General features: G+C 40.8%; 1 protein-coding gene and 1 long non-coding RNA gene across 3 annotated transcripts in view; one reads left to right on the top strand and one right to left on the bottom strand.

The window, feature by feature from the left end:
• Window positions 1-26,409, bottom strand: part of LOC113926417 — a 114,831-nt gene that overhangs the window by 54,943 nt on the left and 33,479 nt on the right. Inside the window, exons 2-3 of the long non-coding RNA XR_003521306.2 lie at window positions 21,022-21,111; window positions 13,263-13,333 (exon numbers count right to left, since the gene is read on the bottom strand). This is a non-coding gene — a long non-coding RNA (uncharacterized LOC113926417). The remainder of the gene's footprint in view (window positions 1-13,262; window positions 13,334-21,021; window positions 21,112-26,409) is intronic.
• SLC16A10 (solute carrier family 16 member 10) overlaps window positions 1-26,409 on the top strand; it is a 114,194-nt gene that overhangs the window by 75,630 nt on the left and 12,155 nt on the right. For both annotated transcript variants that reach the window (XM_027601265.2, XM_027601264.2), the window contains exons 3-4: window positions 479-941; window positions 25,950-26,093. In XM_027601265.2, the coding sequence (XP_027457066.1) occupies window positions 479-941; window positions 25,950-26,093 (607 nt within the window). The remainder of the gene's footprint in view (window positions 1-478; window positions 942-25,949; window positions 26,094-26,409) is intronic.

Genomic DNA, 26,409 nt, shown 5'->3' with positions numbered 1-26,409 from the left:
GCTTGGTAAGTGCCTGGGAAATCTCAATAAAAATAAAATAATGAGTTTTCATTGTAAAAGTATAATTTTTGAAAACTTTTATTGAGACAAGGTTTTTTGTTAGTTTCATCACTGTTGGGCTTGCTGAAGCCCCTCCCGCACTGTCCTTTCAGAGCTGTGCACAGCACAGCAGTTGCCGCCGAGGGCTGCTTGGCTCACCTGAACTCCATGGAGAGATGAAGGAGGGACAAAATCTCAGATGGCCTTCCTGGTCATTTTTCACACACTTGAGGCATTTTATTATCCATTCAGGTTGAATTAGCATCTTTTTAGTGTCCTATTCTTGATGTATTAAGTTTTTCACCTCTTTTTGGTAAGTCTTTATTTGTATATGATAGGCTAATGAACTGAATACCCATTTTGCTATGAGGTTTTATTCTGCCAAGCACTTGCTACAAATAACGACCCGCTCCTCTCCATCTTTTTCATCTTTACACAGCTCCATCGAGCCTCTGTACCTCACCTATGGAGTCCTGTTTGCCTGTGGCTGCTCCTTTGCCTATCAGCCTTCACTGGTCATTTTGGGCCACTATTTCAAGAAGCGCCTCGGACTGGTGAATGGGATCGTCACTGCTGGCAGCAGCATCTTCACAATTTTGCTGCCTTTCCTATTACGGGTCCTGACTGACAGTGTGGGCCTCTTCCACACACTGAGGGGCCTCTGCATCTTCACGTTTGTTCTCTTTCTGGCTAGCTTTACTTACCGACCTCTTGTTCCAAATGCCAGAGACAAAGAGAGTGGAACCAAAGGAGGCAACAGATTCTCCCTGTTTTCCAGGAGGAAGTTTGGTCCTCCACAAAAAGTTTTCAATTTTGCCATCTTCAAGGGGACCGCTTACGCGGTTTGGGCAGTTGGAATACCACTTGCACTTTTTGGATACTTTGTGCCTTATGTTCACTTGGTGAGTATGCTTCTTTGGCTTTGCTGGTAATGGATATTACTATTTCATACAGGAAAAGTTCTTAGAAGAGCAAGATAGATCACACTGAAGTTGGCCTTGCTTTAAGCATTATCCTGGTTGTAATTCAGGGACTCTTGAAATTCACGGTCCCTTAAGACAAGGTCAACACATCCAGCAGATCATTAAATAGAGGGTATGTTTCGTGGTATGCATTGGTATTTAAAAATTGCCAAACATAAACAAACAGAAACAACTTTTAAAAAAAAGGAAGGCTAAAATACTAGAACGGATGTCATCAATACAAAAACTTAATAGGTCACATTTTCTCTAAGTAGCTTACAAATCATAATCAGGGACAAAGATGGTACAGCGATTTTGCCAACATCAATTACTTTTTGACAAAAGTGTATAGGAATGAGGTAAACTGTAAAAGCTAATGGCCTTGGCACAAAGAAGCATTACATCTACTTGTGGGATACTTCTGGGAAAATGGGAATTCTTTTCAGAAGAATTATTGAAATGAGAGAAATGGTAGCAAGTTCCAAATGTGGGGAGAACAAGGTTTCCCAGGAAATTAAGAACTCAAGTGCTCAAGCAATTTATATTGTTTACTTCTATCTCAAAGGCAAATTTAAGCCTCTTGATACTGATACAAGAATTAGCAGTATCTGAAGTATTTGCCCCAGCAAAATTTGCTCAAAGTGCTTATTTATGTTTCTTCCTTTTTTCTTACTGTTGTGGCTAAAAATGTATTTACAGTTCAACATGGTTGATAAATGATAAAAATGATGCTAGGATACACTTTTATCTGTATACTATGTGTATGAACTTGGATCTTTTCTAGCTTTTAGTCTACTTTTGGACATTCATGCAATTTTAAAGTTATGGTGGAAGTTGGTAACAGCTCAAGGAATTCTGGGCTCAAGGAGTCAGCTAGTAAACTATGTCATCAGCTCTTTGTGGGTTCCTATGCTGAATTCAGAAAGGAATTAAGTCAAGGAAACAGGAAGAGGAATGGTAAGCAGTCCTGGATCTAAGAATAATTTTGATTTCTCAATTCCTCTTATTCTCATTTTTGTACAAGTGTTGGAAGAAGCAACTGGGATGATCAATGGGAGGCAGGGAGAAGGAATAGTTTTTAGTACTCTGAGTCACTTGGCATTTTGCAGAGACTGAGGTACTGGGTAAAATGCCCTAGTATGTGACCCCTGTCACATATGTAGTATGTGGCTACATCTTGACCTGAAAGTTCATTTTCACACTTTTAGGAAGGCATATCTAAACCATCTGAAGCTATTTTTTGTTTAGAATATAGATCCATTGTTGGAAGGGTCTACTTTATCAACTATCTTTTCTGTAGCTTTTATGGTTAAAACATTTGTGGTGTCCTTCTCAAAGATGAGAAGATTTTTAAAAAATTTTTCTTTGGTGCTACAAAGTGAGCACATGCAGAGAAACCAGTATCTCAGTTTTGTTAATACCAGACATTTGCCTAAGGACAAGGGGTGGGTGACTGTGTAGTTATTTCTGGTAACATATTTATAATTTGTAAAATAATTTCACATCTGTTATTTCATCTGACCTTCACAAAAAACCTGTGAAGTAGGCAAAATAAACAGTATTAGCCCACATTGTACAGGCTGGAAAACAGATCCATTATTAGCCAAGATGTTAAGCGACTTCTGGTTCCCATTCAAAGATGTTAAGTGAAATGACTCTGCCTAAGGAAATTTAATAAATATGTTATTGGTCATCGTCGTCTTCTTAAAGTAAATCAAATTTCATAATGAAGGATGAGTCAGACAGTATTATATTATTGTCATCAGGAGGCTGTAAATCAGCTAGTACACAGAACAGTAAGGTCTCTGTTAACTCTGATAACAAACCAGGTCTTTTTTCTGCTTTCTCTCCTTCCAGGCATGTTTTAACAAAGGTGTTGATATTTTTCATTTTTGCTTTTCTCTTTGTCAAACTGGTAGAGCCCTGAAAGCCATGTTGGAGAGGAAACACCAGACAGCTAAATGCCGCGTGGGCTGTTTAAATCCCGTGTTTGATGGGTGCACGGAGTCTGTCACTGTGTTGTAAATTACAGTTTGGATTATGGATACTTAACTTAATCTAGGCTTCATGGATCCAGGCTTCCCTTTAGAGGAGGAAAAGGTGTCTCCCGTCATCTTTCCAAACACAAGTAGATGATGTTCAATTCATATTAAACCTTTTATTGGGTGTTGAAGGGAATACACACGGGAGGTATAAGAACCTATCGAAGGAGCATAAAATCTAGTAAATGTAATAATAAAAGCTGTTATAGTTGGTAATTTTTACATACGTTATCTTATTTAATCTTCACAGCAGTGGAGTACTTGTGATGTAACATCTTCATTTCACTGATGAAAAGACTGAGGAACTGAGAGATTTAAAAACTTGCCTGGGGTCACAGAAATAGTGGTTGGTAATTACTGGTGTGGCACTTTTATTCCAGAGGCAGTGTTGTATCTTGGGTAAAGGTAAGGGCTCTGCAGTTAAGACAGATCTGGGTTTTGTCCCTGACTAGTTGCAGGACCTTGAGTAACATCTGTGAGAATCAGTTTCTTCATCTATAAAATAGGGATAAACCTAATTTTGTAGAGTTGGTGTAAGGATTAGAGAAAATGTCTGTAAAGCATCTATCCAGTTCTGGTATAAAAATGAGAGTTATGTTAATTTAAAGACCATGTGATTGCCAATTGAGTGGTTTTTAAGTGAGGGCTATAAAAGAGTCAAAGGAGAAAGATGATACCCATTTGGAAAAGTGGTTAGTAAAAGCTTCACAGGATTGGAGTTGGGCCTTGAGCATGAAATTTGGTGTTAAATTCAGATTCTTACTTAATCAACTAGGGAACTAATTTATTTAGGTCTTCTTTGAAGATTCAGAAGTACAATGAAGTGATTAAGTTAAAAATTCTGAGATTTTTGCCTGTTAGACTATACATGATGATTTGAAAGAGAATATGTATGCTTTGTGTCAGTCTTGCTTTTAAAGCAGGGTTGGAGGTTTTGTCTTTTAGTAGTTGACTTTTTTTTTTAAGATTTTATTTATTTATTTGACAGAGAGACAGTGAGAGAGGGAACACAAGCAGGGGGAGTGGCAGAGGGAGAAGCAGGCTTCCCGCCGAGCAGGGAGCCTGATGCGGGGCTCGATCCCAGGACCCCGGGATCATGACCTGAGCTGAAGGCAGATGCTTGACCAACTGAGCCACCCAAGCGCCCCTAGTAGTTGACTTTTAAAGATGAGGAATCATATTGCTTCCTGAAAGCTGTCAAATGATCTCTCTTTTAGGCCTACCCACTTATAATCTCCGCTGTGAGGGTTCAAATCTTATAGATCAATTTAGGTGAAGCCCAACTTTCTAAATAACCATTGTTAGTAGCATCTGCTTCAGTTTTTATTATTTGCCCCTTTTGCCTGAGAGTCATTTTGCTTTGTTTCTGGGCTACATCTTTATGGCTTCTCCTTATCCAGTTTTTCTTCATTAGTTTCTAGAAGCATAATACTCTCTCAGTTTTCCTCCTACCTCTCCATCACCCCGTAGTATCTTTGCTGGTTCCTTTTTCACCCTGACCCTTAATATCAGTGTGTCCTAGAGCTTCTCTTATTCTACTTATTCCACTGGTGATTTCATCCAGTTTCCTCAGTTCAAACATTGTATATATGCCAGTGACTCTAAATTTGTATTTCTCACCCAGACCTCTTTCCTAAATTCTCTACCAGACTTTTTAGAACCAACTGACTACTTAATATTTCCACTTGCATGACTGTTAGGTGTTTCAGATATAACATGTCCAACCCTGAAGTCCTGGTCTTACCCCTTCACAAGCCTGCTCTGTCCCTAGCCATCCCTGTCTCAGGAGGTGGCAATTTCATCCTTCTTAAGTAATCAGGCCCAAAACCTTGGAGTCATCTTTGGCTCTTCTTCCTTTCATACCACACTCCTGATCCAGTCTGGAAATTCTGGTGGTTCTCCTTTCAAAATATATCCAGGATCTGACCACCTTTCATCATCCTCACTACTAGCCCATAGACCAGGCCACCATCATCCCTAGCCCGGATCTGTGCACTTGCCTTGGAACTGGTCTCCCTGCTAACTTCCCTGCCCGCTGTAGTCTGTTCTCTGTATAGAGGCCACCAGTGTTCTTTCAACACATGAATCACTCTGCTCAAAATCCTTTGTGGGCTGTCCATTTCTCTGAGAACAGAAACTCCTGTCTGTAAGGTACTCTATCATCTGGCTCCTCTCCCTGTCTGCTCTCATCTTCTGTCTTTGCCTCCCTTGCTTCTGCCACACTGCCCTGTTTGCTAGTCACCTTTTTTAAAGATTTTACTTTTAAGTAATCTCTACACCCAACATGGGGCTTGAACCCCATAATCCCAAGATCAAGAGTTGCACACTCCTCTGACTGAGCCAGCCAGGCACCCCGCTATTCACCTTTTACTGAGGCATACCCTGACCACCTGGTTAAAACTCCCTTCTTCCCTCTCCTCCCTCATAGCATTCCCAACCCTGCTCACACTGCTTTTTTTCTTTTTCCATAGCACCTAATACCTTCTAACATATTGCATAATTTATTTATTTATTATGATTAATTTATTTATTATGATTATTTGCTATCTCTATGTATATCTCTGCTAGGATATAAACCTCATGAGGCTAAGGATCTTTTTGTTTTGTTCAGTGAGAGATCCCAAACACCTAGCACAATGCCTAGTGCACAGGGAAGTCTAAAGCAACACTCTATAAGCAATACTCATTTTCTCACCATTTCAGTCTTTAAAATTCTCTATTTGATGCCATAATGATTTTTTACATTTTACACATTTATACATTTTTCACATTTTATAGGACCTGATGGTATTCATATTCATTAAACAGTTAATAACTCTGCAAACCTCAGAATAATTAACACTAATGCCATCTGTTAATGGAGTAAAGAATTGATGTTTTGCTTTGACCCACACCTTTATTTGCATATGTTGAAATTGTCACCCTAAATTGTTGAACCTAAATTAGCTGGTAAGGGTCCTATTATGATTTTTGTATCAATTAGAAAATAAGTTACTATGATAGATGATGAATAGGAATAGAAATCTGAACTTGAAGAATCTTACCTTTGTGAGGCTACACTTGGATCTTAGCTTTAGCCCATTTTATCAGGTGGTTGTGACAGGTGGAGAGTGTCGTCTGATACATTGAGAGTACATTTCTGCTAGTTTAACCTTACCTCCAAGTTCTGGAGCATCTCTTTGGAGAAGCCCTTGCAGACACTAGCTCTAGGGATTATAGGGCGTAAGAAGAAACAGGCCTGAGTTATATAATTGTCCTGTAGGGAAGAGTCTTTAGCACACAAAGAACACTTGAGGGCTGTACATCTCTTCTGTATTAGCCCCCAGACTGCCTGTGCCACCGTCCATTTTCCTCTGTGCTTTTCCTGCTTTCCGTTCCCATTATCAGTATCTAGCTTTCTGCCTTCCTCTGCTTGCTGGCAGCTCACTTGTAATCAGGAAGTTCATATTCCCTTGTAACAAATTGGAGAAAAGCTCAGTTAATGGTAGGTGGTGCCTACCATTTGGTGGCAGAATTGCAAACATGGACAGCTGGTGTGCAGTTATGCAATCCAGCTGTGTCTGCATCCGTGTCAAATCAAACGGATTCATTCTTGGAGTAACATGGCAGGAACAACTGCAGCATCCAAAGCTCCGAGCATGGTTTCAGATTCTGCCCGGCCAGGCCTCACAGCCACGCAAGGGTTTGTTTTAAACTACCAGTTTCTTTTATTTATTTTATTTTATTTTTTAAAGATTTTATTTATTTATTTGACAGAGAGAGACACAGAGAGAGAGGGAACACAAGCAGGGAGAGTGGGAGAGGGAGAAACAGGCTTCCCGCAGAGCTGGGAGCCTGATGCGGGGCTCGATCCCAGGACCCTGGGATCATGATCTGAGCTGAAGGCCGACGCTTAAGGTGGCGCCCTTACCAGTTTCTTTTAAAGAGATGTAACATTTATTGACTACCCACATTTTTATTAATACTAAGTTTACAAGAAGCTCCCACAAACATTATCTTTCAACGGAGTCTTGGGGCCACACTGTGAGATCGGTGTGATGCAAGGCTCATATGTAGGATAGCCGGGCCTTGAGCCCAGCTCTTCTTCAGAGTGTGGCTTTTAAATAAAATATTTACATACCTGCAAAGATATGACAGTAATTTAGGAGTTGAAAGGGATTATACGGGTGATTTAAGTGCTTTTTTTTTTTATTAGACTAGTAAAGGAACTATGGCACAGAAAGGGTAAGCTGCTTGCCAAATGTCACAAATTTAAAAAAGCAGCAGAACCAGCATGACATCCGAGAATATCAATGGAAAATAAATGGAAGCTTATCGTAGCCTAAAATGGAAATGTAGTAGAAACACAATTTTTAGAGGAACGAAAAAGTTTTCTCATGTAACATTAACCCTGGTCAACTCCTAAGATTCATTTCCTAGTCAGGGGTTGCTTTGCCATTTTGACACATTCCAGTTCTTCAGAGATGCCATTAGCAGTTATACTGGCTTTGTTGTCTTTCTTTTGTGGACCTGTTTGGAGCTCAAGGTCAAGGTTTTTGTGTCCCTGAGAATACAGTCCTCCTAGTAGAATCCTTGTAAACCAAAGGTTATTGTGTGTTGGGCCAGAACTGGGCTGCTGGGCTGCTAAGCTGATCTCTCCTGCTGTATTTCTCACTGATTACGGTAAGGTTCTGACAGGAGAAAAGCCTTGAGGTCCATTAAATATCCCCAGCCTTGGGGAGGATGGATGCCGTGCTTTAGAAATATTTTAAAATTGATTTATGATAGAATTATATAGTCTGAAGAGTTTCCCTGTTGATCTTACTTGCTCTATAATCAGATTAAACCCAATATGAAGTTAACATTTAAATTTTGTTTTTAGTCTAGAGGCTAAACAGTGGAGACTAAATACTAGGGGCTAATGGTTTCATTTTCTCCCTTTTTCTCCTTGGTTTTGGTTTATTATTCTAATTGTGTTGATTGTTACTTTGACATTTAATTAGCTAATGCAGAATGTTTTGGTACTTTGCAGAATAAAGTGTAATCACATTGTTTTTTCACCAAATTTTCTAATTTAAGTACAGTTGACCCTTGAAAAATGCAGTGGTTAGGGGCACTGGACCCCCATGCAGTTAGAAGTCTGCAGATAACTTCTGACTTCTCAAACTTAAATACTAATAGCCTACTGTTGACAGGAAGCCTTACTGATAATAGTTGATTAAGATATTTTTATGTTATATGTATCATATACTGTATTCTTACAATAAAGTAAACTAGAAAAAATAAAATGTTAAGACAATTAAAAGAGAAGGGTGCCTGACTGGCTTAGTTGGTAGAGCATGTGACTCTTGATCTCGGGATTATGAGTTTGAGCCCCATGTTGGGTGTAGAGATTGCTTAATAAATGGAAATTTATTTATTTATTTATTTAAAAGATTTTATTTATTTGACAAAGAGAGACACAGTAAGAGAGGGAACACAAGCAGGGGGAGTGGGAGAGGGAGAAGCAGGCTTCCCACGGAGCAGGGAGCCCGATGCGGGGCTCGATCCCAGGACTCTGGGATCATGACCTGAACCAAAGGCAGATGCTTAACAACTGAGCCACCTAGGCGCCCCAATAAATGGAAGTTTAGAAAAGTATAAAAAAATACATTTACAGTACTATACTGTACGCATCAAAAAAAATCTGTGTGTAAGCGGACCCACACAGTTCAAACCCATGTTGTTCAAGGATCAAGTGTAATTTTTATTTTATTTTTCTATTTTTCATTTAAAAATAGGCTTATAAATTTCTTTGACACAAGGATATTTGTATAGTGGATTAATTTAAATATCAGGATTTGTCCATTGAGATTCACTATATTGATTATATATACATGTATAACACCTACATACATTTCTTGCAGGGTTTTTTGTTATGTAATCTGGAAATGTTTCATTCATTTATTTATTCGTTCATTCATTCATTCATTCATTTCCTTTCCCAGCAAACTTCCAAAAAAGAATATGAAGGTATTTATTTCACACATACATTTTTAAAAATCTCCACACCCAGTGTGGGGCTTGAACTCACAACCCTAAGATTAGGAGTCATATATTTTACCAACTGAGCCAGCCCAGGCACCTCGCACACATACATTTATTATTATTATTATTATTATTATTATTATTGTTATTATTATTATTTAGTGTCAGGGTTAGAATTTAGTGATTCATCAGTTGCATACAGCACCTAGTACTTATTACATCTCCTTAATGCCCATTACCCCATTACCCTATCCTCCCACCCATCTTCCCCTCCAGCAACTCTCAGTTGTTTTATAGATTTTTTTTTTAAAGATTTTATTTATTTGAGAGAGAGAGCAGAGAGAGCAGGAGCGGGGGTGGAGGGGCAGAGGGAGAAGGAGAAGCAGACTCCCGCCGAGCAGGGAGCCCGATGTGGGGCTTGATCCCAGGACCCTGGGATCTTGACCTGAGCTGAAGGTAGACGCTTAACTGGCTGAGCCACCCAGGAGCCCCTGTTTCATACATTTTTTGATTCAATTCTCACAGCAACCTTTTATGAGGGAAGCTCCACTGATACTGAATAGATTAAGAACCTTGAGAATTGGAGAGGTTTTATTTTGCTCAGGGTTGCACAGTAAGTGGCAGGGTGTCACTAGAATTAGAATGGGTTATTCCCATTATTCTGATGTTTCTTTTCTGATGTGTGTTTCTTCCTCTAATGACAACTCACTTGAACAGATTCAAGCATTCATTCATTTGACAGATACTCACTGAGGACCTGTTAGGTGCCATTAACATTGTAGGTATGGGGATGCGGTGGTGAGAACAGATACAATCTCTGCTCTCACAGAGCTTGATAAATAAGTAAACAAGGTAGTTTTCAAATAGTGATATTTTCTTTGAAGAAAATAAAATGCAGTGGAAGGTGATGGTGGGAGGTCATTTCAGTTTGGGAAGTCAGGGACAACCTCTTTGAGGAGGTGACAGTAAGTACATTTTATTGGTGAAGGACAGAATTAGATATGTGGAAGATATTAAAAATAAGACTGCTTCCTATTGCCCTTGGGAAGCCTATGATAGAGAATCTCTCTAGTTTATAAGGCCAGCCAACAGTTGGTGAATTTTTTATCCAACTTATTTTTATCTGGTGTATTGAAATGTGCATGTTGAAATTGTAAAATTCTTGCATCGGGCCCAAACATTGCCTTTTTTCCAGATACTTTACTTAGTACTTATATCTTCTAAAAATACACTACTCTTTCTCAGTTCTCATGTGGTTATTTACGTTAATGATTAGACCTCTCCCCTCCTTCACTTTGTCCCCACTTTTTTCAGATTTTTTCCAGTAGTGTCTGTGCTTTTCTTGCTTTTCTAACCTTGCATTTATTTTCCTGCATATCTCAACATCTGCTGCAATTTGACTACTCAGGTTAGTGAAAATTTGCCCACTTATCAGTTTTGTGCCTCAGGGAGTATTCACCAGTATTATCCTACTTATAATGAATAAGGATCTTGATTTCTGGCCACTTAGGATTCATTAATAGTGGAAGTTAAATAGCTACGGAACACTCATCAAAACAAGCTAGTTGGGGTTTTTTTTGTTTTGTCTTGTTTTGTTATTTTTTTTTCCTCTTTCAAAGTGTAATATACTAACATAGGAACTTGTTAGTACAGAACATAATACATAAGAAGCTTAGAAAGCTGATCATTTACAAATAAGAAAACTAAAACAGAGCCGCTGCTTTTAGTAAGGCACTAAGTTGTCATGCATTCCAAATTGTATTTAGTTAGACAAAAAGAAGTATTTGTAGATGATTCAACAGTAGCTTTTAGAAGTAATACATGGTTTATTCAGTCATGAAAATTATCCCTAGAATGTAGGTCCCAAACTGCTAAGAGATTTTGAATTAATGGGGGAGAAAGAAATCCACAGACCTCTTTTTTTTTTTTTACAGAGACACAGAGAGAGAGTACAAGCAGGGAGGGCGGCAGGCAGAGGCAGAGGGAGAAGCAGGCTTCCCTCAGAGCAGGGAGCCCAATGTGGGGCTCGATCCCAGGATCCTGGGATCATGACTTGAGCCAAAGGCAGACGCCCAACGACTGAGCCACCCAGGTGCCCCATCCACAGACCTCTTTTTAACTTCAGTTGAAACCAGCAATAGCGTATTTTTGTCAGGCCCTTATACTATATAATGTATTCAATGTAAGTATGGGAAAGCCTGGTGAAAACTGGATTTTTCTACAAATAATATTGGGGAGCTTTGTGTGTGAATTGTCGTGACACCTCAGGAAATGGTAAAGAATAAATGGGTAAAGTAGACTGGATACGTTAAAGGGTAGGGACAGAGCCCCTTTTCCTTCACTCCATCCCTAGCACCTGGCCTGAAGATTGCCTATACATGAACTATTGTTTCAATTTCTCTGAAGTTTACCTCAGGTTGCCTAGCTTAGGCAAACAACAGACATTTAAAAGACAATCAGGGTGCCTGGGTGGCTGAGTCGGTTAGCGTCTGATTCTTGATTTCAGCTCAGGTCATGATCTCAGGGTTGTGAGATCAAGCCTCACATTGGGTTCTATGCTGGTCATGGAGCCTGCTTTAGATTCTCTCTCCCTCTCCCTCTGCCCTCCCCCCCAGTAAAAAAATAAAGACAGTTAATCAAAACTAGAATCTAGTCCCTAAGGATGTATTGCTGAAACATAATTTTTCTCTCTGAATGCACCCTTATTTCCAGATAGCCAAATCAAGACTAATTTATTTGTTTAAAGTTTTATTTAATTAATCTTTACACCCAGCATGGAGCTTGAACTCACGACCTCAAGATCGCATGCTCCACTAATTGAGCCAGCCAGGCACCCTAAGACTAATTTGTTTGTAAAACAAGTCCAGTTTTAACAAACTTGGCCTAATTGGGAATACAAATCAAAACCACAATGAGATACCACCTCACAGCAGTCAGAATGGCTAAAATTAACAAGTCAGGAAACAACAGATGTTGGCGAGGATGCGGAGAAAGGGGAACCCTCCTACACTGTTGGTGGGAATGCAAGCTGGCGCAGCCACTCTGGAAAACAGTATGGAGGTTCCTCAAAAAGTTGAAAATAGAGCTACCCTACGATCCAGCAATTGCACTAATAGGGATTTATCCCAAAGATACAATGTAGTGATCCGAAGGGGTACGTGCACCCCAATGTTTATAGCAGCAATGTCCACAATAGCCAAACTATGGAAAGAGCCCAGAAGTCCATTGACAGATGATAAAGAAGAGGTGGTATGTATATGTACACACACACACACGTGCGCACACACACAATGGAATATTATGTAGCCTTGAAAAATGAAAACTTGCCATTTGCAATGATGTGGGTGGAACTAGAGGGTATTATGCTAAGTGAAATAAGTCCATCAGAGAAAGACAGTTATATGATCTTGTTCATGTGGACTTTAAGAAACAAAACAGGATCATAGGGGAAGAAGAGGAAAAAATAAAACAAGATGAAATCAAAGAGGGAGACAAACCATAAGAGACTCTTGAGCATAGGAAACAAACAGGGTTGCTGGAGGGGAGAGGGGTGGGGGATGGGGTAACTGGGTGATGGACATTAAGGAGGGCACGTGATGTAATGATCACTGGGTATTATATAAGACTGATGATTCACTGATCTCTACCTCTGAAACTAGTAATACATTATATGTTAATTGAATTTAAATTAAAAAAAATACATAAAAAAAACCCCAAACAAACTTGGCTTAATTATTTACATAAACTCAGTAAGAATAGTGATTGACCATATAGGTCCTTTAAATTCAATTTTGCTGGAACTTTTATAAGGAATCTCTAGATTAAACTTTTAGTAGCCTTTCTACGCCAGAATCCAAGCCAAATACGTGCTATCAGACATGTCTGCAATACCTGTAGATTTGAGCAAATTCCTCTTCTTGAGGTTCCCCAAATATCCTGAGGTTCCTGCATCTGCCAGGAAATGACATTCTTGACTCATCTGGTAAGGCTGCTGGGAACTCTGTAAGCAGGGTATCTTCCTCATAGATTTCCTAATTTTCTACATACAGAGTTGCTTTCCTTATTTCCATCAGTCCTAATTATGTAGCGGAATTTTAACTTAGAAACCTTAGTCTCCAGTGAAAACTAAGTGGTAACCAATTGTGAACTGTTACACCAGAATTCTTTAGAGCTATAATATATGAATACATTTCATAATTTTTAAAAAACATACCTTTCCATAGGACATTCTTTCCATAAGGCACAAAGCATGTTTTCCAACAGACCCAAGTATCTTTAGTTTCTCTGCAATGAGAAGCCAAAAGCATAAACCTATATTTAGTACTCACTGCTTTAATATTTTATCTTATTTGGAAGTGACTTCACGGTCCAATGATTTCAATTTATCATCCAAGCAAAACTTTAAAGTTTCAGGTTACCACAGACTTTGAAATCTATACAGAGGGTCAGATGAGCCATGAAACTGAACAAGACACATTCTACAGTTTTTGCGGATGTTAGGATTTTTGGGACAATGCCATGAAGGCTTGTGCATATGAGACCTCTGACCATTTGGAGGAGTTCCGGCAAAAGAGGCCAAGCTGGAAGATAGTATTATAAGAAAGGGTTCTGTGGAGGGGCCATAGCTCTTGATCTGGAAGTTTGTACTGAGGCCAGGAAACATTACATAAAAAGATGAAATGTTTTTCCTCAGGCTTTGGGGGTCAAATTTGTTCCAGTGTTTAAGAATACAGCCCAAGAGTGACTCCAAAGGAATAGAGGGGGTTTGTCCCAGAGTGGGAAAGACTGGCTGCTGATTTCCAAAGAGGCATCCCACCAAAGGGAATGAAACTCTGACTTCTGGTCGCAATTTCTGTCAGGGCGTCCCACAGAACTGAAAAAAGACAGGACCTTATGCAGGGTGACTGACCCTACTGTCGCATCCCACCAAGGAGAGGGTCACAGCAAATGGCAATAGCAATCCCTGCTGGGGTGTCCCCTGCAACAGGGAAAGCCGGACACATGGTTGCCAAACCAAGTTGGAAAAAGAAGGGAGAGGACTCACCCCTCAGATGTGTGGAAATGTGTTTTGCCTGTTGGTCAAGATGGCGGCTGGATTTGTCAGAACAAAGGAAAAAGGAGGAGCAAGGTAGCTGAGAGTCAGCCAGTATCAAGAAAGGGTCTCAACTGAGTCTCTAAGGTGTGCACATTCGCCCTAGATGAGCTGTAGATGGAGTGGAAAGGGTTCCTTCACCCTCACAGGCATGGGCAGTCCAACTTGTTTGCCCTCAGACCTTCAGACCACACCAGGGAGCCATCTTGGTCAGGGACCTTCAGTTGTCTGAGGAGTACTAGGGTTGGCTGCCAAAGGGCTGAAAAGAAAAAGGAGAGGGAGGGAAGGATCCCTCACCCTTTCAGGCAAGGATGGTCTGGTGGGTTCCCCATGGGGCTTCAGATCCTCACCAAGAAGTAACTTTGGCCTGAGGTACTAGCGTCCAGTCCACTGAGGGAAAGTCCCAAGAAATTCCTGGAGAATCTGGAAAGAGTCCAGGGCTGACAAGGGCCCCCATGCTGGCCACCAAATGTGGGGCATCCCAGTTGGGTGGGGGCCAGTGGCACAGGTGTGAATTCACCCAGGGCAGAACGAAGGAGATAGAAGTTTATTGAATACACCGCAAGGGAGCAGCGAGTAGGACAGCAAAGGAGGGATGGCCTTCCACAAGGTGGTGATGAGGGGCCACAGTTACAGGGCAGAGCAAAGGAGGGTGGGAACTTATGGAATTTTCCCTTTTTTGGTAATCTTAGGAACTGTGCCTGCTTGTAATAGGTCGGTTAGGGCCTAGGGCTGTTTCAAGGTGGGTCACTTAATGATCCTGTTTGGGTCAGCTCATGGTTGGTGGTTGCTGTGGGCCTTGCTCAAGTTTCCATTGCTCAAGCCTGTTGCCTAAAAGCGGCCTCTAGTGTTAATGCTTGGGATACGAGCTACAGCATGGATGAAACGAAGACATTATGCTAAGTGAAATAAGCCATAGGTCAAATACTGTATGATTCCACTTGATGAGGTGCCCAGAGTAGTCACATTCATAGAAACAAGGTAGAATGGTGGTTGCCAGGTGTTTGGGGAAATGGGGAGTTAGTGTTTCATGGATACAGTGTTTTAGTCTGGGGAAATGAGAATGTGTGGGGATGGATGGTGGTGACGGCTACACAGGTGAGTGTATTTAATGCCACCGAACTGTACACTTAAAAAATGGTTAAAAATGGTAAATACTAGGTGATATAAATTTTATTTAAAAATTTTTAAAAAGCTAAAACTTGGGTACAACCTTATCAGATAAAAATGCCCTCCACAAATTTCCAAAACACCTTTGAGGGGATGGTACTGGCCAAATTGTGAACCAGCGTGCAGTATTGGTTTCAGATCAGGAAACTGATGTCCAAGATCTTGAAATCAGTAAGGAGTAGAGCTCATAATTCAGCTCCAAAGATTTTTTCCCCCCTGCTAGGCCTGGGCCTTCAACTCCCGTCACAAAGGTTTCCTCTCTGCTATGCCAACATCCTTAATCCAGACCACTCAGGCCTTCCATTTTCTTATCTGTCCTCCTCTACCGGTGTGGTCTTTTTCTTCCTGAATACTTTAAAACCACAAAACAGAACTGAACATGTTTAAAATAATGTTAATCAACCTCCCCCCGCCGCCATCCACCCCAGAATTCTGAAATAGGTTTATTTCTTAAGAAAGGAAAAAAAAAGGGGGGGGTAGACAATCTCAGAAGTATATGGAAATGACATTAGTGGAAGGAAAACTGATCTAGGCCCAATCCTAACAATTTTTCATCATCAGTCAGATAAAATTTTTTTAACTTGATGTGATACTAGGGAGTGGGTTAGCAATTAGATAATTCTTAGAATTGATAGAGAAGACTCATCACTGTATGCCTTACAAAGCCTGGAAGAGAGGGGGCACATCCCCTTTTCTAAACAAATGCAAACATGGAAACACATGATACCTCAGAAGAGCCTTCATCACAAACCAGAATCCATGTGTGCAGAGCTGCTGCGGCCAGGGTGTATTTTCAGAATGCTCTTTGAAGTGTTAGTCACATGGGCAGGCTGTGGACCGTGGCTGAGTCCTCTGGAGTCATCTTAGCAGAGGGGAGATGGTCTAACTCCTTCACAGACAGATACTCTTTTCTTGTTTTTGTTATTTTCTTGTTTTTGTTTTTAACAAGAGGAGGGGTGGGCAGAGGCAGAGGGAGAGGGAGAGAATCCCAAGCAGGCTCCACACCTAGCACGGAGGGCTCGATCTCACGACCCTGAGATCATGACCTGAGCCAAACTCAAGAGTTGGAAGCTTAACCAACTGAGCCCCCCACCCGCCCCCAGACAGACACTGTCTTAATTCACTGCAAATTATCTGGGAACCAAGGGTCTCAGAGAGTGCTGAATCTGTGCCAGGAATGAGAGTCCAGGAAGGAGACTGTTTCGAATTAAATTTGGATTTAGGTGGAATGAATAAATTTAAATAAACCAACAGATTAAATATCTTTAATTGATCAGGAAGGATTAGAACAGTTTTTGACAATTTGTGAAATATCTGGCATAGAAATTGTCAGGGTCGCTAAACTTCAAGTTACTCCAAAACCCTAGTGATTTATTTTCTCTTTTAAGTTGAAGTCCACTTTCTAAAATTCAGGATTATTTGAATTGACATCTAAATCCAAATTGGTTTTGATTGATAATTCCTCTAGAACATTTTGCCAAATCGAGATCTGATCTAATTAATGCTATGTGAGGGATGGACTATTTATCTTTTCTGTTTTGCTTTTTTTTTTAATCTCAGGGAAATTATTTTTGTAAAAAAGGAAAAATAAATGCTTTTAGGGTTAGAAAATGTTTTCAAAATCAGATCAGGGTTTTTTGAGCCATCAGCCATCTTTCTTCCTTCTGAACTCTTCTGTTTCTGCTCCTTGGTGGCTGTTAAGTAACCTTCACTCTGGAAACTCTTCCTTCTATTTTCTCAGTCCTGACCTTTACGAGTCTTAACAGGGCCACAGAAGCCCATCGTGGCGAAATGGGAACACTGGCCGTTTAAGAAAACAAGCAGCGCCAGCTCCCTGTGCCTCCAAAAGCCCTGTCAGGCCGAAGGTCTGCTCCCTACCTGGTCAGCTGCTGAGGAGGCAGTTGGTACCTGCTCCACGGGTGTAGTCAACAACAGAAACATCTTTGTAGTAAAGCTGGGCTTTACTGGGCTGCCTGAAGATGGTAGTTCTTAAAAATGTTGGTAGGCAAAGAATTTGATGTTTTCACTTCAAATCTTAGCGCTGTTTTATTCTCAAAGCACAGTTGATCAAATTTAACAAGCTAAAATGACGTTTGAGGCTGACCTAATCAAGGAGTATCTTTTAATAGCCATAAAGTTCTATTTCAACATTATTATGATGTAAAGGGCTTAATTTTATGTTTCCAAATCTGTGAGTGTAGTTTTCTTCCACCTTTGATCACCTCAGTGGGCTTGCTGGCATACAGGGCACATGTATAAAACCTTTCTAAGTGAATGCCCCACTTGTTTTAATTTACTTCCTTTTCTTAGCAGAAACAGAGAGAGAGAAAACACAGTTGCTTAAAAAAGACAGAAAAAAAAAAGACCAAACCTTATTTCCTATTCAGATTTCTATTCATCTTACTTTGAAGTCAAAGGGTAGTGTAAAGTTTTGATTTGCAACAAATTCTAAGATTATCCATTAACTACTCTAGCAGGGTTTCTACTCCCTTTCTAATTTTTAAAGGGGCAAGGCTCTTTTCTTTGAGTTTGTCTTTAAAAAGTATATTTCCCCCAGCAGAACAGTCTTTTAGAGTGATGGAATAGCTTTTCAAATACCGAATGGATGTGTTGGAAACTAAATTGCATGCAAGTGAGAAGCAACAGGCTGAAGCTGTTAATCTCTGGAGTGAAGAGCAAGTGAGTAGAAGTGCTCTGAACTCTGAATCACTGTTGGAAAGTAGGGAGCTGCAGAAATCATTATTACAAAACCACTGAAAATATTGTGTTGTGCAGCGTTTACTACCCCATTTTTGGAGGTAGCATGTAACGTAAGAGATGCAGGTCCCTTGACCTGGCCACAAGAGTTTATTCTCCTAGGAACAGAATGAGTGCCTATTGTCCAGTTTGATGATGTGGACGTGAAGAGGAAGGGCAGAAGGTCAGAGAATCCGAATCCTCACAGGCAAGGACAGATGAGGGCTGCATTACTGGAATCTGTTTCCCTCTCAAAGGGCACAGTAACTGCAACAACCATGGAGGACAAATACTGTTGATTTTTCCCACCCAGTTCTGCAGAGGTAGCTGAAGCTCTATTTCACAGCCGGCCGTGCTCTGTTGGAGCTGTTTCTGTCTTGCTTTCCTGGCCTCCCTACATTACTGCCTTTTGTTTTTTTTTTGTTTTTTTTTTAGCACTCCGAACTTGACTCAGCAGCTGTTCCTGCACATCCAGCATCAGAAATAGTTATTTTGAAGTGTCCCATAGTTCCTCTTCTTTCACTATTCCCCAAAGATATGTAGTCTAATCTAGGTACAAAAGTTTGATCATCATCTTTATGTAATAAGTTACATAAATGTTACATAAAAGACATTAAGCAAAAACCACCCATCCCTTTAAAAAGTTGGAGCCAAGGGCAGTTGAGGCTAAAGACCATCATGGCATTGGCCAAATCACACACTTTTAGAAAATAACTAGGTAATGATCAGACCTTTTTGACCGATAACCTTCTTGCTTTGCTGGTATGTACCATCACTGGGTTTCGAGGGTTTCTGCAAATAAAGTGATTTAGGGTTCCCTCCTATTGGGTAGTCTTCTGTTGTGCAACTATTTGTCAAGGACAAGCTGGGGTTTCTAATGCCCTTACATCAGGTTTATTGGAGCTGGTTTTATACTATGGCCACCCATTTAATTTCCTTCATGGTTGCCTAAAAGCCAGAGGACTCAGCCTGGATTCTCCATGGGAGAACATTATGTCTGATGTCTCCCTGTGTCTGGGACCGTGGCTTCTCTGCAGGAGAGAGATGGAGAGGTCCCCCAGCAAGATGACTTTCTTACGCTCCTGCCCCAGCCTCTCAAAAAGGAATCTGCCTCTGGGCTCTAGTGAGGGGAGAGGGACCTCACCCGTCAGTTGGCTGGTCAGAGATGTGTTAACCGTGGATATAGGTTGAATCACTGTTTACTTGAAGTGGGGATGTTTGGGAGGAAGGGCAAACTGTGAACTACTTTGTCTTTTTTTTCTTTCTTTCACCCATTATGTAAAATGAACAGATATTTAGGGATATGAGTTCGTGGTTACTTTGGATAACACAATCCAAAAATGGCTTCTGTGGTTAACAAAAGTTGTTGCTCAGATGATGAAAAATGTTTCAGGAGCAGGTAGCATTCAAACTGTCAGCAAGGTTTTGGTAATCTCTGAGAGGTGTGCTCCCTGGAGGAAACACATGTTTGAGAACAGAAATAAAAGACTAACTCCTTCCTGGAAGGCACTTATACATTCAGATAAAGTCTACTTGAAACAACTGCTCTACAAAATGATGTTATTCCTTATGCACTAGGGGTCTCTGTTTTAAGCTCTGTGTTGGTTTAAAAAATTAGATTAGGGGTATCTGGGTGGCTCAGTCGGTTGAGTGTCCAGCTCATGATCTCATGGTCCTGCAATCAAGCCCCGCCTTGGGCTCTGCACTCAGTGGGGAGTCTGCTTGAGAGTCTCTCTCTCCCTCTCTTTCTCCATCTCTAAAATAAAGCTTTAAAAGAATGCTCATTAAAAAAAAGTGAGATTAAGGGGCACCTGGATGGCTCAGTCAATTGAGCCTCCGACTCTTGATTTCGGATCAAGTCAAGATCTCAGAGTCGTGGGATCAGGCTCCACGCTGGGCTCTGCGCTGAGTGTGGAGCCTGCTTGGGATTCTCTCTCTCCTCTGCCCCTCCCCCTGCTTGCCTCCCCTCCAAAAAAGTTAAATATGGAAACATCTGTCCAACATTTGAACGTCCTTATCCATATAACTTTCTTAGACATATCGATTTTGCCTAATATTCATGTTTCTGCTAAAGTGCACGCCAGTCTCCAGAGGATGAAACATAGGCAGAGATTCATAAAATAATGTGCAGCAATCATGGGAGGCCCAGGCTGCAAGGAGAAAACACCACATCTTCGAGGTACTGGTATCTCAGTGAGGAAGGATCTCTAGGACCCAGAGATCCAGCATTCCTAGATTCTGTTCTCCAACCCCTCAGATTCCCTTACTTACTGACCAAAGGAACTTCTTTAGCTTGCAGATTTTGGCTGCGGGAGGAGGTATTAGAACCTGACGTTCTTGTTTTCTTTTAACAGTAACAACAGCAACAAATTTCAATGAAATAACACCCCTTATAGTTGAAGAACTAAGTTTCCACTTAAGCATAATTTGATTTTACCAAACTTACCCACTTTCAAAAGACCCAAAATATTTCACCTTAATATTCCTTTTAAGGATTATAAAGTAGAGCAAGGGGAAATAATAAACCACTAATAAAGAATAATAGCAACTTGTCAGTCAGGTGCTCTTAGTTTCATCAAAAGAATGACTAGTAAATTTAGTTTTTGGGGGGTTTTTTTGTTTGTTTTTTTAAGATTTTATTTATTTATTTATTTATTTGACAGAGAGAGAGACAGTGAGAGAGGGAACACAAGCAGGGGGAGTGGGAGAGGGAGAAGCAGGCTTATTGCAAAGCAGGGAGCCCAATGCAGGGCTCGATCCCAAGACACTGGGATCATGACCTGAGCTGAAGGCAGACGCTTAACGACTGAGCCACCCAGGCACCCCTAAATTTAGTTTTTTTGAATACTAAAAAATGTCTTTTGAAAAGTTATAATAGATCCTTTGGGCACTTACTGAAGTAGATTAATACATTAAATCTGGATTCAAATTCCAAAATAAAGCTGATGAATACACATACTTATATCCTACCTACCTTAAATCAGGTTATTCATTTTCTTCAGAATTGAGCTGGAATCCATCTTTCCACTTTGTCTGATTTCACTTATGGAGGAGTGATAAGGGCCTGGAGGAATAAGCCAGTTTGAGGTTACCTTTATCATAAACAGCTGTCTTGTCTTTGCAGCCACAAGTGGATTTCTTAGACCAACACCATTCAATAGAAATATAATGCAAGCCACATATGCGATTTATAATTTTCTAGTTTCCATATTTAAAAAAATAAATGAAATTAGTTTCACAGTATATTTAACAGTATATATTTGTTTAATATAGGCAAAATATTTCAACTTGGAATCAGTTTTAAATTGTTGAGATATTTTGCATGCTTTCTTTTCAGTAAGTCTTCTAAATTTGCTGTGTGTTTTATACTTAGCACATCTCAATCTGCAGTAGCTCCATTTTCAGTGCTCAGTAGTGTCCGTGGGGCTAGTAGCTGCTGTACCGGACAGCACAGTGTGAGCACGGTGTGTGTAAGGAGGCAGCTGGAGGTGAGGCTGCAGGAGCAAAGCAGGAAGGCTTTCATCTGTCAAACCAGGAGTTGGAGCTTTACCCTGAAGGCTATGGGAGCCATCAAAGGATCTTAGGCAGAGAAGTGTTTGTAATTTTGAACTTAATCTGGTGGTCTCAGAGAATAGAGATTCAGGAGTGGGGGCTCAAGCAAGAAGTATGCTAGAAGGCTATTGTTGTCTAAGTGAGGAGTGATAGGAACCTAAACTAAGGCAACCCTCCCTTGGGTCCCCTCCTTCTTCAGGAGCTTTGTACTATCACTTTACCATCATTCAATAAACCTTGCTTTGCTGCCCACCAAAAGAAAAAAAAAGGAACCTAAACTAAAACACGGGGAACAAAGACCAAAGGAAGTGTGTCTAAGAAGGGTAGGAGGCAAAATCATCAGAATTTAGGTAGGGGTGACTCCTGGATCTCAGGGGACGGAGAGGGAGTAATTTAGGATGGTTATCCAGTTTCTCCCTTGGGTAGTTGGGCCAACAGTAGTAGTGTTACCTGAAATGGAGGGAGGGCAGGTTGTGAGGGGGAGAGGAGTTCAGCATGGGGCATGGTGGCTTTGAGGTATCTTTGGAACAGGCAGGTGGATAGGTCTAGTTTGACATGTAAGAGTTGACAGAAGAGAATGCGGAGCCTTAGAAGCTAGAAAGGCTGGGTAGGAATATTCAGTACTTAAGCTGCCAATGAAAACGTTAGGCAATGACAAGAAGGGGATGTAAGACAGAGATAATCAAGGACAGCTTTATAGAAAAGGTGGGATTTGAGCAGTCTTAAAGAAACAGTCCACAAAACCAAAAGACAACCAACAGAATGGGAGAAGATATTTGCAAATGACATATCAGATAAAGGGCTAGTATCCAAAATCTATAAAGAACTTATCAAACTCAACACCCAAAGAACAAATGATCCAATCAAGAAATGGGCAGAAGACATGAACAGACATTTTTCCAAAGAAGACATCCAAATAACCAACAGACACATGAAAAAGTGCTCAACGTTGCTCGGCATCAGGGAAATCCAAATCAAAACCTCAATGAGATACCACCTCACACCAGTCAGAATGGCTAAAATTAACAAGTCAGAAACGACAGATGTTGGCAGGGATGCGGAGAAAGGGGAACCCTCCTACACTGTTGGTGGGAATGCAAGCTGGTGCAACCACTCTGGAGAACAGTATGGAGGTTCCTCAAAAAGTTGAAAATAGAGCTACCCTACGATCCAGCAATTGCACTACTGGATATTTACCCCAAAGATACAAATGTAGGGATCCGAAGGGGTATAGACACCCCAATGTTTATAGCAGCAATGTCCACAATAGCCAAACTATGGAAAGAGCTAAGATGTCCATTGACAGATGAATGGATAAAGAAGATGTGGTATATATACACAATGGAATATTATGCAGCCATCAAAAGGAATGAGATCTTGCCATTTCCAACAACGTGGATGGAACTGGAGGGTATTATGCTGAGCGAAATAAGTCAATCAGAAAGACATGTATCATATGACCTCACTGATATGAGGAATTCTTAATCTCAGGAAACAAACTGAGGGTTGCTGGAGTGGTGGGGGGTGGGAGGGATGGGGTGGCTGGGTGATAGATACTGGGGAGGGTATGTGCTATGGTGAGCGCTGTGAATTGTGTAAGACTCTTGAATCACAGACCTGTATCTCTGAAACAAATAATACATTATATGTTTAAAAAAAACAAGAAGAAAACTGAGTGTTACTGGAGTGGTTGGGGGTGGGAGGGATGGGGTGGCTGGGTGATAGACATTGGGGAGGGTACGTGCTACGGTGAGCGCTGTGAATTGTGCAAGACTGTTGAATCACAGATCTGTACTTCTGAAACAACGCAACATATTTTAAGAAAAAAGAAAAAGAAGAAGATAGCAGGAGAGGAAGAATGAAGGGGAGTAAGTCAGAGGGGGAGACAAACCAGGAGAGATGATGGACTCTGAAAAACAAACTGAGGGTTCTAGAGGGGAAGAGGGTAGGGGGATGGGTTAGCCTGGTGATGGGTATTAAGGAGGGCACATTCTCCATGGAGCATTGGGTGTTATGAACAAACAATGAATCATGGAACAGTACACCAAAACAAATGATGTAATATATGGTGATTAACATAACAATAAAAAATTAAAAAAAAACAAGAAGAAGATAGCAGGAAGGGAAAAATGAGGGGGGGAATTGGAGGGGGAGACGAACCATGAGAGACTATGGACTCTGAGAAACAAACTGAGGGTTCCAGAGGGGAGGGGGGTGGGGGGATGGGTTAGCCTGGTGATGGGTATTAAAGAGGGCACGTTCTGCGTGGAGCACTGGGTGTTAGGCACAAACAATGAATCATGGAACACTGCATCAAAAACTAATGATGTAATGTATGGTGAATAACATAACATAATAAAAAAAAAAGGAAAGAAAGAATGGGTGGGATTCAGAGAGTCAAAGAAGATGGAAGAGGTAGCAGAAACGTAGAGAGGTAAGAAAGTATGAGACGTGTTTAAGCGACACCGAATAAACCTGTCCTGCTGGGCCAGATAGGATTAGTGCTAAGATCAAAGTCGGCCTAATGCAGTTTGCAGACATGTTTTGTTTGGCTTGCATGGGGTTGGATCATGCCAGGTTCTAAATTTAAGGTAGGTGCCAACATTTCCACACAAAAAAATTTCTGACTTTCCTTTAAAAGAAAAGGGAGCTGGGAGATAGACTTGGCAACATGGCGGTCCTATATGGTAATAATCAACTTTAGTATGTGCTCCCTCTCTCCAACAAGTCTGTTTCACTCCTTAATGTTACTTGCCTGAGTCCTGTAGACATTTGCATTTACTGCTTTTGAGTCGAGGATCAGTAGGTAATAAAGGCAAAAAGATTGGTGACAGGTTATGAAGGGCTTTTAATACCAAAGTAAAGAATATAAATATAGGTGTTGGCATATCCAAGTGGGCATAAAAATGCAAAATGGAAGTCTCTTAAGGGGATGTCATTCATCCCTGAAGGCTACTAGGACCCCCTGGGAACACTGGGCTGCTGAACTTGCTGGGTAATTTGCTTTGCAGGCTTCTGGAATTCAGGCCAAAGTCTGATGTAGGGAACAGTAAGTCTGATTGTTTCAAGCAACTGTTTGGATTTGTTAAACATGTCTGTGATTTCAGAGAAAACAGTAGGAGTACAGACGTGCTTTTTATCTTTACTGTGAGAACACAGATGATCATTGAGAGAATGGAAGTGCTAAGATAGGGGTGACACTTAGGGGCTGTGGAGCAAAGCTTATGCTAGCGGGCGCTGAGTTGCGTGTTTTATCACCCAGGATAACACCTGCCTGGTCACACTGCCTTTTAAAACATTGTCAGGTGGCCGTTTTACAGCCACTGTTCTAGGTACAGTATAAATTAAGAGAAAAGGTCCTTTAAAAAAGGCTAAAATTAATATACATATATATTTAAAGATTTTATGTATTTATTTGAGAGAGAGAGAGAGACAGAGATAGCAAGAGCACAAGCCAGGAAGAGAGGGAGAAGCAGACTCCCTGCAGAGCAGGGAGCCCGACGCGGGGCTCAATCCCAGGACCCTGGGATCATGACCGGAGCCGAAGGCAGACGCTTAACCGACTGAACTACCCAAGCGTCCCCTAAAATTAATATCTAATCATTATTAACTGTGTCGGTCACTGTTCTAAGTTCTTTACACAGATACTTTACTTTAATCCTCATAACCACCCTCTTGAGGTACTGTTGCTATCTCCATTTTATAGACAAGGAAACTGAGGACTTAGAGGTTAAGAACTTACTCAAGGTCATCAGGCTGATAAGCGATGGACCCTAGACTTGAACCCAAGCAGTCTCTCTAAGAGACTTTTCTCCGAACTGCTGTGTTCAGCTGCCTCTGAATCTGTCTGTTCTGATGGCACACAGGCAGATTCACAGGTAGGGACCCTTACGCTTTTATCCTGGAAGCTCCAGGACAGCTTATTTCAGGGCTGTCAGTTTGGTTCAGGTTCTCCAAGGAGATGTGAAACTGCCTTAAATTGCCTTTAAGGAGAGCAGATAATTGGGTCCTTAGGTGACCTTGAGAGAGCAAGGTTGTCTGGTATGTTTCAAGTATGTTCTCTTCCTTTAGCTAATGGCTCAATGTCAACTTAGAAAATGTGTGTTGGTAACGCGTTTTTGAAATAAGACCTCTCATAAGGATTCTTGTTTCTTTTATGCAAGCTAAATCACATTAGCCTTGTCTTCATATGTTCTGATGAAAAATTATCACAGAAGAAATTTTATAAATATTTGGATTTGGAAGGGGGTGAGAGTCCATAACATTGTGGAGACACAAAGGCATTTTGTGTCAAAACTTGTCAATTTTTCCTACTGTATTTAGTGTTGCCTCTTTCTCTTTGGTCCACAGATGAAACATGTGAATGAAAGATTTCAAGATGGAAAAAATAAAGAGGTGGTTCTCATGTGCATTGGCATCACTTCAGGGGTTGGACGGCTGCTCTTTGGCAGGATTGCAGATTATGTGCCTGGTGTGAAGAAGGTTTATCTTCAGGTACTTTCTTAAGCCACTTTTCCCCCAGCAAAATTATCTTTATCCCCTCATGTCTCGTTATACGTATTTATTTGCTTAAATTCTTCTGTAAAAATGACAGATACTTTCTGGAACCTAACTTCTACCAGCAGTTTTTCAAGGGCAAAATCGGTTATGAGTTTTGGGTTTTCAACATGGGACATTGGTGATCAAACAATCTTGTTTTGTCATGGAACTCCACCAAATCAGAATGTTTTTTGCCCACTGCTTTTCCTAAGAAGAATGTTTTATTTTTGGCACAGTTCTCATAGTCATGTGCCTTTTGCAATATCTTGTG

The sequence above is a fragment of the Zalophus californianus genome, chromosome 7, assembly GCF_009762305.2.
Source record: "Zalophus californianus isolate mZalCal1 chromosome 7, mZalCal1.pri.v2, whole genome shotgun sequence".
Taxonomy (NCBI): domain Eukaryota; kingdom Metazoa; phylum Chordata; class Mammalia; order Carnivora; family Otariidae; genus Zalophus; species Zalophus californianus.
This window is presented reverse-complemented; position numbering and strand designations above follow the sequence as displayed.